Below are 18,239 nucleotides of genomic sequence, written 5' to 3'. Positions count from 1 at the left end.
TGGACTTGACTGGAAAGGAACTCACAAAGGGCTGAATCTCAAAAGGGTCAATGAGTGGCACAGTGTGATATGACACTCACAAGTCCTTCCGGCAGGTCTGATTTAGGACCCGGTGTTCCCTTGCTCTATACGCCTCATCTGATCGCAGTCTTCAAAGAGTGTTTTCTTTGCAAGTATAGAGCCTGCTAACAGACCCCTCAGCAGCACACCACGGCCTCCTCTCTTTACTGATGGCAGAGTCAGGAAATTCGGGTATTTTTCAAGTGTGTATCTTTTCCTCTGTGCTTTTGACAAAGGCTGGTTCTGTGGAGATGTAGCTAAAACGATTGTTATCCACAGGAGAGTTCTCTGGGCAAGAGGAAGTCTGACACACACAAATCTGAATACACTGCATTATGCTGGAGATCAGACTAGATGATGACAATGATCCCTTCTGGCCTAAATATCTACAAAGCTAACAAAATAGTCTAAATATACCACTGGCGACAGTCCTGCCCTGGCAGGAAGCTGCATCAGATGCTCCAACGGGTCTCTCCTAGCTCTGGATTTTGGCCCTATGATGGGGTACACAAACATTGGAGAAGAAGGGGTTAAGGAGCTGCTTTGGGCCCAGGTGGCCCCAGCCTGGTGCACCTGCAAAGTCTGCACAAGGTGGAGGTGGAGCTTAAAGAGGAAAGCAGCGCAGCTTAGTGGCGGGCAGGCAGGGGAGGGAGCTGACTTGTGTGCTCAACTCCTGGGAAGGAGCACTCCAGGAGATTTTGCTGCCCGCTGAGACCCCGCCCCCGCCAAGCCCTATCCCCCCACACTCAGATCCCACCACCACCTTCACCTGGGCCCCCTGCAGAGTCCCATTGCCCCTGCACCCAGAACCCCACAACAAGCCCCTGTGCCTCCAGATCCCCCCCACACCCAGACCCCCCACTGAGCCGCCCGCACCCAGATTGCCCCACACAGAACCCTGTCGCCCCACACCTGGATCCCTCCACACTAAGCCCCTCCACACTTGGATCATGCTAGGCTGAGCCTGCCTGCCCACTCCTTGTGCACCTGGTATGGCGGGGCAGGGTCCCAGGGTGATTCTGGGGCAGGCCTGGCCATTGTGCTGTGTGTGTGAAGTGCAGCCTCACTCCCGAGTCCCTGTCCCAGGAGAGAGGGGAGTTGCAGGATGATCTTCCACCTCCATGCAGCCAGTGGCCTGTGCTCCCCACTGCCATGCTGGAGCTCCCACATTTATTTACGGACAAATAAAATTTGCAGCATTTTAAAATACCGTGCACAGAATTTTTAATTTTTTGGTGCAGACTAAAATGAGCACACGAAATAAACCTGTGGTATTGCAATGGTACTCAGCACATTGACTCCTCTTTCCATACCATTTCACCATATGGATCTGCACCTGACGGACTGTGGGAAAAGGTTCGTCTGGAGGAGAGATCTGAACCCAGGGATGAAGATAAACCCTTCCATAAAACCACCAGTCTGAGGGTTTCATGCACGCACTCATAGCCTGGCTGCACACCACCCACTTTAGATTACAGACTTTCAGAGTGATTTTTAGAAAATAATGACAGCAATAGATGGGCTGCCTGGGGAAGTGATGATCCTGATGCAGCTCAGATGGCTTTTCAAGTCTATAATCTTGTTTCCGTACTGCCTTTAAACACAGGAATCAAAATCCAACCCCATTTCGAAGTTAAAAAATATGCGGATTTCCCTAAGCAATCCGCCAACTTGAGCAAATTAGAAATCTCTCCCCTGGCCTTTTCAGTCCTGAATCTAATTCATTGGAAACATTACGAAAATCCTTATTAGTTTCTGTATTTTTTTTAAAAGATCTTTTTATTGTCTATTTTCCTTTAAAACTATGGCTTGGCAATCACAACACTGTGAGCGTGAGACCCAAACGGTACAGCAAAGACACGTATTCCGTTCAGTGTCTGCACACCCACCAGATCTCAACCTGTGTATAAAGGGCAGGTGCAAACCCAAGGAAAATATTCTAAGGTCACTGCTCTTCCAGCAAAACTGTTATTACCGGACTTCACCTGCCCCTCTGTAGCACTGTAAGAGAAAATGTCAATTGTTGCAAAATGTGGTTCAGACCTGTGGCATATGACATTTAAGGGCTTGTCTACACAAACATTTATTTCTTGGCAAGTTGCGGTGTGAATTTACCCCATACTAGCCTGCCACTGACTAAGTATCCGTGTGGACCTTGCTGATGTTTGTTAATGCACTTTGATCTAGTCCACATTAAAACAGGACCAGATCAAAGCGCATTAAGAATTTGTTAGTGCCCAGCCGGAGGGTCCACATGGACAGCTAGTCCACAGGAGCCAAGTTCAGGGTAGATTCACACCCCAGCCTGCCAGTAACTCATTGTTTGTGTGGAGAAATCCATAGCTAGTACCATGGCTGCACATTTAAGGGAGGTGCAGTGGATTATAAATAAATCTTTCTCCCCTTTGTCCCCAAAACCAAATGTAAACATATAGCACTGAACAGAATATTGTCAATTGGACCCTCCATAAAGCTGTTCTCTTTAGCCTAAAACGATAAACCCATTCTGCTCTGCTGTCTTGATGATCAATGAATTTGAAATGTGTCTCAAAAAAGAGGATTAGAGGAAGTCCTGAAGTCTGAAAGTTAAACACAATGGAAAAGCTGGAGGGGATCAGACAATTTCGGGTTTGCAAGGATTTAAATGGAGATGTAGGCCCAGAGCCTCAGCTGGTATTAATCGGCAGCAGAACTCCCCTGATTTCATGGAGCTGCGCTGGGTGAGCCCAGCTGAGGAACTGGGTCAAATAGTGCAGGTTTTTTAAAACAGGAATGACTAATGGATAAAATCTGAAAACTTCAATAAACCATTTTAACAATTAGGCCCTGCTCCAGCAATTGGTTGCATGTGAGCAGGCTGTGGGACTGGCAGAGAGCCCTGCTGACTGCAACAGAGCTCCATGTGGGCACAGCAGCCTACCCGCGTGCCACACATGGCAGGATCTCAGCCTTAAACAACAAACAAACTCTCTTATCAATTCTTTCGCTGTGAATCTACTTCTCAGTCCAAGTCCTTACAACATTTAAAGCCACTGAAAGATTTTACTATGCTTTTGAAACAGGATCGGTATGCAAAGCGGAATACTCTCTTCTGTTATTCCATTACATGGTACTAATTAGAATTCAGGTTGCTGAGAGACAATCCTTTCCTTCAGAGAGAAGGAGCTGCTGTCTGAAAGCTATTTTTGCAGGTCCCTCAATAAGTAGCCAAAGGCATCACATGACCCTACATGCACAATAACTTTGTCTTCCAACTATAAAGGACTCAAGACCTAAAAATACCTCCGCTAAGTCTGGAATGAGTGATTTTTTTTTTCTTTTCAGATCAGCAATTCCACAGTCTGCTTCACTAAATAATGGTCATTTCCTCCCAGCATTCTTTGCTTTGCCTTCAAGCTCAGAAGGGACAGGAAATCCATTCTACTCTCATTAGAGAAAACAGGAGATGAATTTTCCACAATAGTTTCTTAACAAGGAAGAAAATTCTACTTTATCAACCAACAGGTACTTCTAAAACTGCAGCTCACCAGAAGGCGAAGAGAACATCACACTTCATTAGATCATAAGAAAACTAGAGCTTGAACTTTCCCAATCTCTAGCAGGCCTTTCTAATATAGAATAACACTATAACTAATATTAGCAATATAAGGCTTAGAAAGAACGGAACCATGAAACCGATACACACATATTGTCAGTGGAAGCAGAACGTCCACATTAAAGGATGCTATTTAGGTTGATTTAGGCCCATGTTATTTTAAAAACACACATACAAAACAAACACACAGAAGATATGACCAAATCTAACTTCAATAGCCATTTTATGGTGTTTTTTTTATAATTTACATTTCAATTAAAACAATTTTTTTTTTCAGTGGCTTAAAAATTCCTCTGCAGTGTTTGGAACATTCTGCTAGTCTAAGGTGCCACAAGAATTCCTCCTTGTTTCTGCTAGTGCATGAGGACCAGGAAGTGAAAGTGAGTGTAAACAGAAGTGAAACTAACTAATCTATTTTCATTATTCAGACTCAGTGAAATGCAAAAAAGTAAACGATCAATGGGAACAGCAAATCAGATTTAAAAAAAAATACTTTTAGTTTATCAAATAATCCAGGGTTTTATTATTAAAACAAATAAAGAAATATATTTGTTTTTAAATGTTAACCTGACATTGACCTTTTAAGTTAAGAAAAGAACCTTTAATAAGACAGCTCAATTGAGTCTTCTTTTGTAATTTCTAAGGGTCCTTTTCATTCAAAACTCCCACTGAAAGCATTGGGCATTTTGCTTCAGTAAGGTGTGAAGAAGGAATGCAGAAAATGCTTCCAAGGCAATGCAGACACTCAACTTCAGCAACGTTTAACAAATTATAAAAGGGCAGATTCTAATTTTAAAGGATTTACTCCTGAGTTACATCAGCATGAGATCAGAATATGGCCCATAGCAACCAAACATCACCGTAATTCTAGCCATTAGGATAACCTCATGTCATTTCTATGTATGTATGAAAATACCATCTCAAGCAGTCTGAAAATAATGCTCCATCTTCTCTCACCCTGCATAAAAATAACAGGACTGTGACACTTAATAAGTAACAGAGAGAAAACGGCTGGTGTTCACCGTGTATTAAATCCTGCTGCAGCTGCAAACCTGTTCAAGTTCTTCACCTCAGCTTCCTCTTCCCCATATAAAAGCCATTATTGAAAGAAAACACGTATAGCCACCTGGGATGCAGTTCATTGGCAGATCTACTTTTCTGCTGCAGCCTGCAAGTGAGGAGCTGAAACGGAGTCAAGAAAAGTTCTCACACAATATTTATTAGTGATTATTCAAGCTACCTTTGCATTGTTCAAAACAGGGAGTTACCAGACTTTGCTGCAAACATACTCCGCCTATGCCATCATTCATCAGATCCAACTCTTTGGGCGGTATGCAAGTCAACAGATCATTTGTTGCTACAGTCACACCTTTCTCTGCTCTCCCAGGAATGAGCCTTCTGAATCATGCAGTGTAAGTGAGCTGTAGTTTTTTTTCTTCCCTCTCATGGGACTTGGGCGTTAACCGAACTGGTTATTAAACAACAGGTTAAGTGCATTTCACTGTGGAAACAATAAGTAGAGAGGGGAAGAAGGGGAAAAGACTGGGATTTTCAATGGAGCCTAAGGGATTTAGGAGCCCATCACACAATGGTACTGAATGGTAGATGGGTGTCTAACTCCATTGGCCTCTGTTGACAATCCCAGCCCTGGCCCTTAGTGTCTTCTCCATGGCTATTCCCATGTAGAGACCAGAAAACTCTCCAAGCCTGCTTTGGAGTTTTCAATGCATCCCGTGAGGGGGGACTTGGGGAGGAGGGGGGGTTGGGGAAGACTTCCCTGCAGAAGTGCAGGGGGTTGGACTCCCCAGACCAGCAGATTGGGATGGGCCATTCTTCACACTGCACATCCCTTTCCTTTGCGCAGTACCAGTCTGCCAATTAGTGAGGGGAAGCTCTCAACGTTCAGAGGTTCAAACCTGACACGCATCTGAACTTTCAAAGTATAGGGTCCCACTCTGTGACACAGAGACCCCTTACCAAAGAATGCCCGGTACTTTGCAAACAGCTTTCACCTCAGCCCTGACATGCTCACTACACCAAACATATGTCGTGCAGGATATTTATTCATGAAGAGTAACACATAAGATATCTACAGAAAGCTTGTAACTTGCCAAGACTCGTGTTCCGGTGCAGCCAGCCAGCTCTGCAACGGACTGAACTTTGGGGGGGCGGGGGGGGACCTGCTTTAATCAATAGGAAAGTGTAGACCTTTTTTTTTCCGTATTATAAACATTTGTTTCCACCACTCTCTCTTGTTTCTAGTTCAATCTTTATTTTTTCTTAAATAAATCTCCTTTTGTTTTATTGTAAGAGCTCACAAGTGCTGTGTGTTATACAGTTTAAGGTAAAACTGGTAAACTGAGGTACACTGCTCCCTTGGGGTGAGGATCTGGGATTTCTCTGAGTGGCCAGTGTTAGGGGCTGGATGTCACAGGGGAATGATTCAAAGGCACTCAGGAACTGGGATGCACCTATTGTTAGCCCGCCTGGCAAAGGCAAGACTGGCATAGCCCAGAGGAGAGTGCCTGAGCAGCTGAAGGGCTTGTAGTGTCAGCTCCCTGACACCCAGCTACCACAAGAAAGACGCCCTCTGGCAGTAGGCAGGGGATAACAAGAGGACTCCCAGTCCTGGGTATCCTGAGAAGTGTCACACCCTCCCTCCTACAATCCTATGGGATCTTCCTCTTCCTGCAAAATCCTCCCCAAAACAGGCATGCAAATGCCAGGAGCCGGGCGTCCTACTGCTCCTCTGGTCCAGCTTAGCATGCCTGTATGGGGCTTCCCTGTTACTTGTGCCCCAAAATGAGCACTCCCAATTTCAGAAGTCTCGCGTGGGCTGTGATTGTGGTACAGTGCGCTTTCAGGTACAAGCAATGAGGAGAAAGCCCTAGATTGAGCCTGGGTCTTGGTCCTTTCAAGGATGAGTCAAGACACTAATCCTTAGACATAACTTTTCCTGAGTTGTGGATTTGAGCCGGCGCCAGCTGCAGGTGATCCTGATTAACAAGGTGGGGAGGAGCACTGGGGTCTCTTCCCAGGTAACTGATGTGGCACCTGAGAAACAAATCTAAAAATAAACAAGCAAAGGCATAGTTGCAGTGGAACTAGTAGAAGGGTGGCTGGGTCCCGCTACCCAGCAATGAGAAATAGATGCACCTATTCATATCTATCTCTACAGTTTAGTTATGGCTAGCTAGGGTCAGATTCTGTCCCCTCTTACACCCATACATCCCTAATTAAATCACTACGATCACTGGATATGCAAGAGGCCAGAAAATGGCCTGGTGAATTGAATGTTATGGAGTGACTGGTTCCTGGGGATGCACAGATCTGGGATTTTAGTTGGGGGCCTCCCGCCTCAATTTTAAGAGAAGTGCTGACAAAGAAACAACTTCTTGGCCACACTGTTTTAGTGATTCTCCTCCCTTTAGCGGGAGGAGTAAAAGAGGACAAAGAAGGGACAAAATGCCTCTTTGATGCAGACTCCACCTCAGAATAGCAGGGAGCTGTGGAGGGGAAGACTGGAACCTTTGATATGTGGGTGTAACCTGAATTGCCATCTCGCCTACGTTGTTGGGCCCAGCCTGCTTCCAAGCCTCCATGGCTCCCTGTGATATTCAGCAAGGTGGGAGGGAGTCAACTTCCCAACAGCGGGGAGGAATCTGGGAATTAAAAAGCCAGTCCCCCTTGCCTGCGTGTTTTCCCTTGCACAGAGCAGGGAATGCGAAGGGGAGGAAAAGGAAGGGTGGGGAGGGCCACCTCCCTTTTGGCAAGGCTTACACAAACAACCTCTAAATGTCTCTGCAGGGCTCAGGTGTCACACAGGAGGGTTCAGGGCTCATTTGAAGCCCGGGCTCAACTTTTTCTTGTGGGAATCGGTGCAAGATACAAAGAGTCTCAAACTGGAGTGTGGGGTCAGCGTCTGAGTACCCATAAAGCTTGAGGGTGTGAGCCCATCTCTAGTCCGGGATGTGGCACATCTGAAAGACAAACCATCTTCTTTACTGATGGCATGGGGATCTGTAACTGAACAGCCAGACTGATCAAATTATCCCCCATATTCATGCCCTACGGCATCTTTCAAGGCCTCTGGAAAGCACAGTGGAACATGTGTGAACAAAAGGAGCTGACTTCTGTCCATCCAGGTTCTTACACTTTCTCTGACTGGTGCTTACACTTATTGTCTACAGCAATGGAAATCTCCAGGATTCATCTAGCCTTTGGGGCCACAGCTGCTGGAGTTGAGACTGAACAATATGGTCCCTTTCTGCATGCATTCACCACTGCCTTCGATGGGCGCATGACAGACCCGCCCTTGCCTTCCAAAAGCTGAGCAAAGGAGCGGCTCTTGTAGCCGTTCATCTTTCTGGAGCCAAGTTTCCTTGGGTTGACGTGATTTATGCTGAGATCTGTGTTTCTGGAACTGGGGATCACGAGTTTGCAAACCATTACCTTTTCTGTGTGTTGCAGTAACGACAGGAGTCTGTGACTTAGGGCTGGTCTATGCTTACTGTGCGGCAGCTGCGCACCTGTAGCACTTAGTGAAGAAGCTCTCCCGTTGGCGTAGGTACTCCACTTCCCCGAGAGGTAGTAGTTATGTTGCCAGGAGAAGCCCTCCCACTGACATAGCGCTGTCTACAGTGGGGGTTAGCTCAGTGTAACTGCATTGCTCTGGGGTATGGATTTTCCACAGCCCGGAGCGATGTAGTTGTACTGACATAAGTCTGTAGTGTAGATCAGGGCATAAAGGCAGCATATTTTGAACACCGGCTGACATAGACATTAATGAATGCTGTTATAATGGGCTTGTCCACAATCCCCTCACTAGAGCTGATCAACATTTTTCATTTGAAATTTCTTTTAAATGAAAACCATCTTTTTTTCCATGAAAAGTTTTCATTTTTTCTCTCTCTCTCTCTCTCAGGTTTTCCAGCTTTTCTATAAAAAAATCAAAAAGTGGAAGTTTTCCATGTCCTCTTATCCCCGTACACACACAGTTGCTCTCATATTCCCCCCACACCCTTTTTTCAGTGGTGAAATGGGAAAATAGGGTATAAAGGAGACAACAGGAAAAATATACACCCCAAAAATGTGATTTTTTTTTAAACCTTCAGTATATTTTGAGAAATAACCATACGATTTTCCTGACAGCTCTACCAATGGCAGTTTTGCCATGGACTTCTGCGGACCCCTTATGAACAAAAAGCAGCATCTGCACCACCCCTGGCTGATCATCAATGGAATCAGGGCCGGAAAGCATTTGCCTGGAGAGTTTGGCGTATGGGAGCAGGGGGAGAACTGAAAATTAAAAGAAAAAATGGAGGGGGGGGGGGAATCAAACTCCAGTCCCCAGTGAACCCAATTCAGACATTCCCAGGCTGACAGAATTTAGAACTCTGTGACACATTGCATGCAGTTCAGCAAACCAGCTATGATCAGCAGCCATTCCATCACCCTCCTCTGGCAGGAACCAAACCCACACCAAAGGATGCTGTCCGAACAACAAAGACTAATTGCAATCTGTACAGATAGAGGGACGGGGAGCAGAATACAACAGACAAGCAAACTGACTGGAGTGGCAATAGGTTTTTTTTCCTGTCTGTAAATTGAAATAAATAATTCTTATCCCCATTTCACAGATGAGCAAACTGAGGCACAAGGTGATTATGTGACTTGCTTGAGATCAAACAGCACGTCAGTGGCAGAGTCAGGAATTTATTGGTATTATTATTTTTACAGTATTCAAATACAAGCAGGCACAATCTACAAGCAGATAACTACTGTCCCTTCCCCAAGCTAATGTTAGAAGTGATACGATGAGTGAAGGTAACAAATAGTAGTGAGGACATGGATGAGGAACAATAATGATACTGAAATAAAAACACACAGTGATGAGGAGTCCTGATCTGCAGTCTTCGCCTCTAACCACTAAAGAAAACTCATTCCCAAATCTGGAAATAGAACTCAGGAGCCCTGACTCTTAATTCCCTTCTCTAGCCACTAGAAAATATTCCATACCACCAGCACGCAGTAATCAGCAGTCCTGCTTTCCAGCCCCCTACTCCTACAGCCCACTGCCTCCCAGAATAGAGCCCAGACTCACTCCCCCCCGCTCCGACCACTAGAGTACACTCCCTTCTAGAGCTGAAAACAGAATCCAAGATTCCTGACTCCCATTCCCATGTTCTAGCCACTAAAGGATATTCCTTAATTCTAGCCCGGTTGCTACAGCAGGTGATTCACATAAATGCAATCTACCCATCCACTTCAGCCTTAACCATCAACTACTCTGCCTGTTCTGCTGTCACTAGTAATAAAATGGCTAAGTGTGACCCAGTGAGTCAGTCTCTTACGAGCCTTTTTCCATTGGAAAGTGACCTAGAAAAGGGGGTCCCTTTATTCTTTGCACCTGAAATCATATAGTTATTGGGAGAAGGCACAACCACATTACTCGTGGTTTCGGGTATTTACATCCAGGAGTATTTGTGCTGTCATATGCTCCATTCTTTCTTATAGGGCCTGATTTGGAGATATGCCAAGGACCCTCAACCTACAAACCGGAGCTTAGGGCACTCAACACCATGCAGAAAGAAGCACTCTGCACCACGCATGATCAGGCCCATAATAAACAAAGGGGATCGTGATGCCCTTGTAAAAGCAGGTTTTAAATACAAGCCTCTTTCGTGCCTGCTTTTTAATTAGGACAGCTTATAGCCAGGTATTTGTTTCAATAACCAGCCGCTTTGGCTGTAGAAATACCATGTGTATTCTAATTACAGCAGCTAGTTTATTTAACATAGTTTGACGTTGTTTGACATTTAGTGGAGTCACTCTTCAGAGCAGCTTGTTCCCTTACAAAGCTTCGGCACTGGTAAATCAAAGACCGGATCAGCAGCAGCTAAAAAAGGAGGAGGGGGCGACCTGACATTGAAAGTAGAACGGACATAGCAGCTCCTTGTTTAACAAACTACAGCAGAAGCATCTTCGAGTCTGGCAGCATCTCCATGTGGGACACCAAGTCAGAATGAGTTTGTTTTCCTGATCTTATTTTTTTTCGCCCTTAGGGAAATACAACAATATCCTACCCTAGAATCCTTGGAGGATGGAAGGGTTAATGCTGTTGTATGATGGATAGGTTGGTCTCTACTCCTCTGTAAGGGTCACCCGTCAATATCTCACCACCACCACTAAGGAATGGAGGCAAATTTTGGGAATCGGCGACTTCTTTGCCTTCTATCTAGACTTCTTTGAGGGCAAAGCACAATAAATTGGTCAATGCCTGTTGAATTACAGGATGAATAACTCACCTGCAGAGACAGATGTTAGCATCTGTGTCAGCTTGAAGCATGAACATTAATAATTCTCCCATATAGAGCATTTTTCATCTGCAGATCCCACAACATGTTAGAGTAGGAGGGAAGGGTAAGCATGATTAACCATGTTTTACCACTGGGGGAATGGAGAGATAATGTGACATTCCCAGCAAGTCAGTGGCACAGCGGGGGATAGAACCCAGATCCCTGTAACCAGAAAACAACACTGCCTCCATCTGGCTGCAAAAGGTCTGTAGGAAAGAGATCTGTTGCGTGAGGAAAGCCGGTGCTGCCTTGAACACACTGCAGCTTTTCAGAAGGTCTGTGGAGGGTGCTGTCAGGCTGTGACTCCGGCGTTCACGGCATATGCATTTGCACTGTACTATTTCAAGGCCCCGCTTCCCTGCAAACCACTCAGCTCTTCTCCCTGAACAACTGCAGCAGCTGCTCTGCCTCAAATTGCATCAGTGCCTGCAATGTGTTCCTAGATAGGCCTTACCCTCCCACTACGACTCTGATTGAACTTCACTTTATCGCCCCTCAGGGAAGACATGGGATCCCATTTTTATAGCTAAAGGCAGAGTTAACCTTTTAATGGGCTTAGCCCCCTCCACTTTGGTGAAATTCAATGCAGCCAGCCAGACTTCCAACCAACAGCCAAAGCCATCTAGTCAAACAATAGAAAGCTGGTCTGGAACGTGCACTTCAACAGCAAACTGTGTCCTGGACCTTGTCTTCCAGGTGCCATCCTGATCATTCCCCTGTGACCTCGGCTGGAAGTGGTTGTATGAAAGTATGTGAAATTACTCTAATGAGAGGCTATCTGTCACGCTTCTTACTCTTTCACTGAGCTGTAGAAGTGATAGTGTGTTAGGGCAAAAGGGATATTTACTGGCCAGTATCTCAGAAATTCTCACGCACGTAACCTTTTGTCTATTTCCTTGATCTCTTAGTGGGGAGTGGAAACCATAATTATTTATTCTTTGTTAAGGAGCACAGGTGCACTCAGAACTGTGTGAGACAAAGAAAGATAAGGTCCGTTGGCCCAGAGAAACTATGGGCTAGATGCTGTTCTCCCTACTCAGGCTGAATAGTTCTTAACTTCACAAAGAGTCCCTCTAGGGTGACCACCTTTTCAAAATGCAAAAATGGAACACCTGAAGGAGTCCCGCCCCCTGCTCCTCCTCTTGCTCCCGAGGCCCCACCCCTGGCCAGGCCGCAGCTGCCCAGGGAGCCTGGGCCATTATGGGTAGTCCCAGACCCTCCACCTGCCCTGGGCGGGGGGCCAGAGTGCACAAGAGCATCCCTTGGCCCATGTCCCTGCCCCCTTGGGCTTCCCGGGCAGCTTTTACTAATGCCCAGCTCTGGTTTCTGGCCTGGCCAGGGGCAGGGCCTCAGGGGGAAGAGGAGGAGCAGGGGGCAGGGCCTTATGGTGTGGGGCGGCACTAAAACCCACCTCAGCCTCCACCACCACTGGGAAGTGGCTGGCGCCGCCCCTGAGCCTCAGGCAGGTGTGGAGCAGTGCCGCAGGGAATCAGGGAGAAATGCTGTCCCAGTCATTCAGCCCAGCCCCGGGACTTGAAATGTACAGTTTGGGACTGTCCTGAACAACTAGGGACGACGGGTCACCCTAAGTCCCGCAGAAGTCAATGGAGCTACATGGGGTGTTCAGTGCTGCCCAGCGTGAGTCAAGAGTTCGGAACCTGGGCCTAAATGGACACCAGGAGCTGCGTCAGGAGACCTAGATGATGGTGGCCATCCCATGGAGGCAATGTTTCCTGGCATGATGGGTTTGCATTTGTGAGCCTCGTGGAAGCGGGGATTTGAATGAAGGGAGGGTGGATACCTGGCACCAATGAATGGGGGCGCGGGGGAGAGTCCAGCGATATGGGGAAGTGTGAAGGTCAGGAGAGCAGGTGACCAGCAGGCCAGGTCAGGAGAAGGACACGCAGGGAGTCAGGAGGTGGACTCTGTTAATGGAGCAAAGGGGGACTATGAGCTGAAACAAAAGCAGAGAGGTAGAGGGAGGCGCTATCATTTCGTGTCTCTGTCTCTTCTAAGCTTTCCTGAGAACAGCAGGAAATGTCACTTTTGCCCTGTTTTCAAATAAGCTTCTTTGTACACATGAGGCCCAGTTTGCCCTCTGTTGTGGATGCACAGCTCCCTTTGGCTTCAGTGCGAGCTGCTTGGGTATGTCTGTAGGCTGAACTGGGCCTACCCTGTAGAAATATGAACATGCAGTTGCATTTGGTTTTGCCCATACATGTTGTATACCAGGGGTAGGCAACCTATGGTACACGTGCCAAAGGCAGCACGTGAGCTGATTTTCAGTGGCACTCACACTCCCCGGGTCTTGGCCACCGGTTCGGGGGGCTCTGCATTTTAATTTAATTTTAAATGAAGCTTCTTAAACATTTTAAAAACCTTATTTACTTTACATACAACAGTTTAGTTCTATATTATAGACTTATAGAAAGAGACCTTCTAAAAACGTTAACATGTCTGAGTGGCACGTGACACCTTAAATCAGAGTGAATAAATGAAGACTCGGCACACCACTTCTGAAAGGCTGCCAGCCCCTGCTGTATACGCTTTTCCACATTGGATTCACCTTGATCCTAGTGCTGTAAGCCATTCTCACGCTATGGTTCTCCTTGGTTCAGGCTCTCTTGCATTGCATACAATCGGTGTTCCCCACATTCACACCACCGTAGCCCCTGACTAGTCCTTCAGAATGAAAGAACGTGGGATTTAGACTGCTTGTATTTGATTCCGTAAGGGCCAGAAAAGGCACTGTGTAAAAATGGCACCTTCTTACCTAACAACTCAGCTCCCTGTGCCTATTCAGGATAGCATCTGTTTGCTTTACCAACACATATAAGCTTTTTCTTCTTTCTTCACCTGCTGCCACTGCCTATTCCACTATGGGAAAGGGAGGTGGATCCTATCCTGGCTTCTGCATCATCATCAGAATTGTCAGCTAAGATCCAGGTGCAAAACCTTTATTACCTTTGATGATCAGAGTCGGCCAGTGCACAGCAGGACTTTCAGATCTAGTCTGCTCAGAACTTCTCTAAATATAGGACTTCAGTGACATTGTCCATTGGGCCTTACTATTAGAAAATGCTTCGTAATGTCTAACATTATTTTTTTCTTAATTCATTACAATCTTGTTATGTTCATTCTCTCTTCTCTCCATAAAATATTCCCTTATCTAGTATTTACAGATAGTCAACACATCCCCGTCCCCGTAGCAGCTTGTGATAGGAGAGAGGCCATCTGTAATGAATATAAAGAGCTTTCTTTATCGAGGCTGCTGGACACAAACAGACGCTGTGGTTCACTCCGAGTCCCAGCGTGGCTAACGCAGCCTGTGATTCGTTAGTGTCACCGTAAGCTGTGTGCCTACGTCCTAGCCTGAACTCAGTAGTCGTGGAATGTGTTGCTGACTCCTTACATTGCCCTGTTCAAGTCCATCATCAAGGCATTACCTGGTAGAAAGGGGATGATCCTCTGCTTGGGGTCTTTCTGGCCTCCTTCAATGGGGAATTTATCCAGAAGCTGCATCTGCAACAGAAACAGAAATACATTTAGATGGTACATAGGGACACTCTGTCCTTCCCCCTCCCAGTCTCCTCTAACTGCAGGGATTATTTCTCGGAACGTCTGTGGTTTTACAGAGGATTGATAAATCAGAGAAACAGCCGGAATGAGTGACAGTGTCCAAGTGAGACTGTATCGTAAGGTACAGTCACTCCAATAAACGGAGGGTAGGTTCCTTTGTACGCACTGGGACAGGGCCGAGGCAAATATCTGAATCTGGCCTTTCTGCAGTTCTAAAATTAGGTAGTCATTCTTCATTACAAAACAAATGCCTTGTCTCCAATCCCCGTTCTGCTCCGATTGGTGAGGATGAAGGCTCCACCTGCCCTCTAGGACAGACCACCCACCTGGCTAGAACTGCTCCTCAGAAATAAGACCAGAGATTATTTTAATAAAACACTGAATCTGTCTTCTTGTTGGCAGAACTATTCCCACTGGGTTTGTTCCCTTAGACAAGCACTCCTGCTTTCCCAGGGACAAATACACTGGGCAGAGGAGTTTCCAGCCCTTCTAGAAATGTTTTCCACTTCACTGTAATCCCTGTGACAACACCCCCAAGTGAGATAGCAGGAGAGAAACAACTGTAGGGAAGGTGAATGCGGAGAATCATCAATGCCCTGCTCGCAAACACATGCAAAAAGCATACTACAAAGGGGGACAAGCACAGAATGTATACAAGGAAATATGATGCAAATGCACATAGGGTGATGTTCACCCCTGAGCTCATGGCCTGTGGACGCCTGAAGTCTCACTTATGATCTACTTTCAGAGTACTTTCTCTCTGAACAGAGATTAATTTCACAGAGAACATTTACAGCAAACTAAGACATTAACCCAGCAGATCCCCAACTCATCCATGTTATTATTATTAATCATGCTTATTACAGCAGTGCCTGAGGACCAACCGAGGGCTCCATGGGACTCTGTGTTGTACAAACACAGTCCCTGAGCCAAAGCACTTGAAGGCACTAAATCTGCATCATATGGAGCAGATTGCAGTCAAACCACCCCTTCACTATAAAAGCATGGGCTGCAGAGACTACATGTTGCAGCACTGGAGATTTCCAATGGCTTTCCACTCAGATCAAGATAAAGCAATAAATGCTGGGACCTGTGCTCTCCAGATAATAGACGTCCATTTTAATGATGGGGATCGGGTTCATGACTGACTCCGAGGGGAGAGCACCAAGCAACAGTTCTTGCAGCACTTCACTGTTCCATGGAGAACCCCCCAGGAACGGTCTGCCACACGGATTAACCTAGACCCAGTCCAGGACTATACGAGATCTGACAAAGGAGGAAGGTTGCATTAACTTTGCCGAAAGTCCCATGCCTACCAACCATCTGGTGTGTCCTCAACTTTAACTCAGTCTGTGATGACGTCAGAACACATACAGTAAGCTATACAGACTTTTTAATCTTCTCCCAGATTTGGGGCTCACAAAGAAACCCCCATTGGGTCCCTCATTCGACACAACCCCCCTAAAAGCTTGGGCTAGGGGAAAGACCTTGCAAATCTTGTATGACCCTCTCATTTCACCTGAACTGAATCTACTATCATACAGATCAACACAAATATTTACAATGGCAGTGACAGCTAGACGCAGGGGATCTAATTAGCACTTAATATAAAAAGGATCCATGTCCAACCAGCCAGGGTATGGGAGCCAGTAACATTTGCTACCTGAACAGATTTCCTTTAAAAAAAAAAAATCCCAAAAGCTTTGCAAACCCAGCCAAAAAAAAGAAGCAGCTTTTTTTTTTACACAGATTCCCTCTCTTCTTCTACCGCACAGAACATCTTCAGCATTCTAAGCACGTGGCACAGCCAAAGAGTAGAAGGAACATCTGTGCAGGAGAAAAAAATAAAAGATCCTACATTTCCCCAACAGTGAGCCAACCTTGTGAATAAATAGTTTGTGGCTTTAGGGATTGTTAGATAACTTGCTTTTCTACCGACGGAGAAGGATTTTTTGTTGTTGGAAATTTTGTTTTCTCCTAGGTAGAAATCAGGGTGCCTGGGGTCGGACGTGAGTAGAAATTTCATTTAAAGGGGGAGAGGGGGCAGCGGGAAAAGCCACTGTATAACTTACAGTTTTGCTGTCACTACACTTTTAACCAGGAAGATGATTCTTATTTTACTCCAGAGTGACTGACTCAAGCTGGAGCTGAGACAAACTCCCAGGGTTATTCTTGGAGTTAAATTAGCTTGGCTAATGCTGGCCCTTTTAACCACATCAAGAAGGTCACAAAGTGTATAATTTAGCACTATTTATCTAAAGGGCGGATATCAGCAAAATAGATACAATAAACTACAGCTGGAGAGTCTGGCTAAACTTTCCTAATCAACATTTTCCTCCCAAGCTCTTGCTTCTGCCAGGAGAGCTCTTTCTAACAAAGATGTGACTGGACAGGGATGGATTTACGCACAAGACGGCTGCTGGGGGCTCTGCGCTTGTGGGGGCGCTTCCACAGATGCAGCAACTTGGTGTGTGTTGCAAACATACCCCTACCACTTGAGGGGAAAAGGGAAGTAACTAATGGTCAACCCATTGCTCTCATTCATGCATGCGGAAGTACACATGGTAAGGCTTCTGTGCTGCTAAATATTAATGAGATGGTGGGAAACCAACAATGCAATGGTAGAAGCTAAGAGAGCGTTTATGATCCCTGCACTGCAGGAAACTCACTCAGGACATTAAAAAAAGAAGGTTACTCACATGTAACTGGAGGTTCTTCGAGATGTGTGGTCCCTATCTGTATTCCACTGAGGGTTTACACATGTGCACCATGTGTCCAGAGCTGGAGAATTTGAAAATAGTAGTGTCCATTGGTCCATGCATGTGCTCTTGCTTCGCCCCATGGTTTTGTCTGAGACAATAAAGGGTGGGGCGGACTGACCACGCCTTCAGTTCCTTCTCCACTGCAAATCGAACAGATCTGCAGCAGAGAGGAAGGAGGGCAGGACCACACACATCTCAAAGAACCTCCAGTTACACGTAAGTAACCTCTTCTTCTTCTAATGATGGTCCCTATTGTATTCCGCTGAGGGTTATTAACAAGCAGTACCTAATTCAGAGGAGGGTGCCAGGAAGAGTATGGAACGGTTGAATGAAGAAAGAAAGCCTCCAGCGCAAAATCCTCCACCAAGGCGTAACGTGAAGCAAAGGTATGCACCGAACTCCACTTGGCTGCCCTACATATGCCTGGAAGCGGTACATTGTGAAGTATGGCCGCAGTGGATGCTTGTGCTCCTGTGGAATGGGGTCTCACTCCAAGGAGTGGAGGCAGTCCTGACAAGCGATAGCAGAGTGTAATGCACCCCGAAATCCACTAGGAGATCCTTTGTGTGGAGATTGCCTGCTCCTTAACCCTCTCGGTTATATGATAAACAATCTAGGGGACTTCCTGATTGGTCTCCTCCTCTGCAAGGCCCTGCAGACATCAAGGGAGTGAAAGGCGCCACTCTTACGCTGAGGCGTGCGGCTTCGGAAAGAAAGCAGCATATGGGTTGGTTGAAATGAAAGTAGGATACAACCTTTGGTAGAAACTTGGGGTGCAGGTGCAGGGAGACTTTGTCCTTCTGGAACGTGGTGAAGGGGAGGTCTGCCATAATGGCCCACAATTAACCTACTCTTCTTGCAGAAAAGTAATAGCCATTAGGAAGG

The 18,239-nt window shown here is 46.2% G+C and overlaps 1 protein-coding gene across 1 annotated transcript in view; it reads right to left on the bottom strand.

The window, feature by feature from the left end:
• SH3PXD2A (SH3 and PX domains 2A) overlaps window positions 1-18,239 on the bottom strand; it is a gene marked incomplete in the record, with an annotated part of 374,021 nt that overhangs the window by 250,438 nt on the left and 105,344 nt on the right. Inside the window, 1 exon segment of the mRNA XM_034775874.1 lies at window positions 14,460-14,535. Within this exon segment, the coding sequence (XP_034631765.1) occupies window positions 14,460-14,535 (76 nt within the window).

The sequence above is a fragment of the Trachemys scripta genome, chromosome 7, assembly GCF_013100865.1.
Source record: "Trachemys scripta elegans isolate TJP31775 chromosome 7, CAS_Tse_1.0, whole genome shotgun sequence".
Lineage (NCBI taxonomy): Eukaryota > Metazoa > Chordata > Testudines > Emydidae > Trachemys > Trachemys scripta.
The sequence above is the reverse complement of the archived record's forward strand: the minus strand, read 5'-3'. Positions and strand labels throughout refer to the sequence as shown.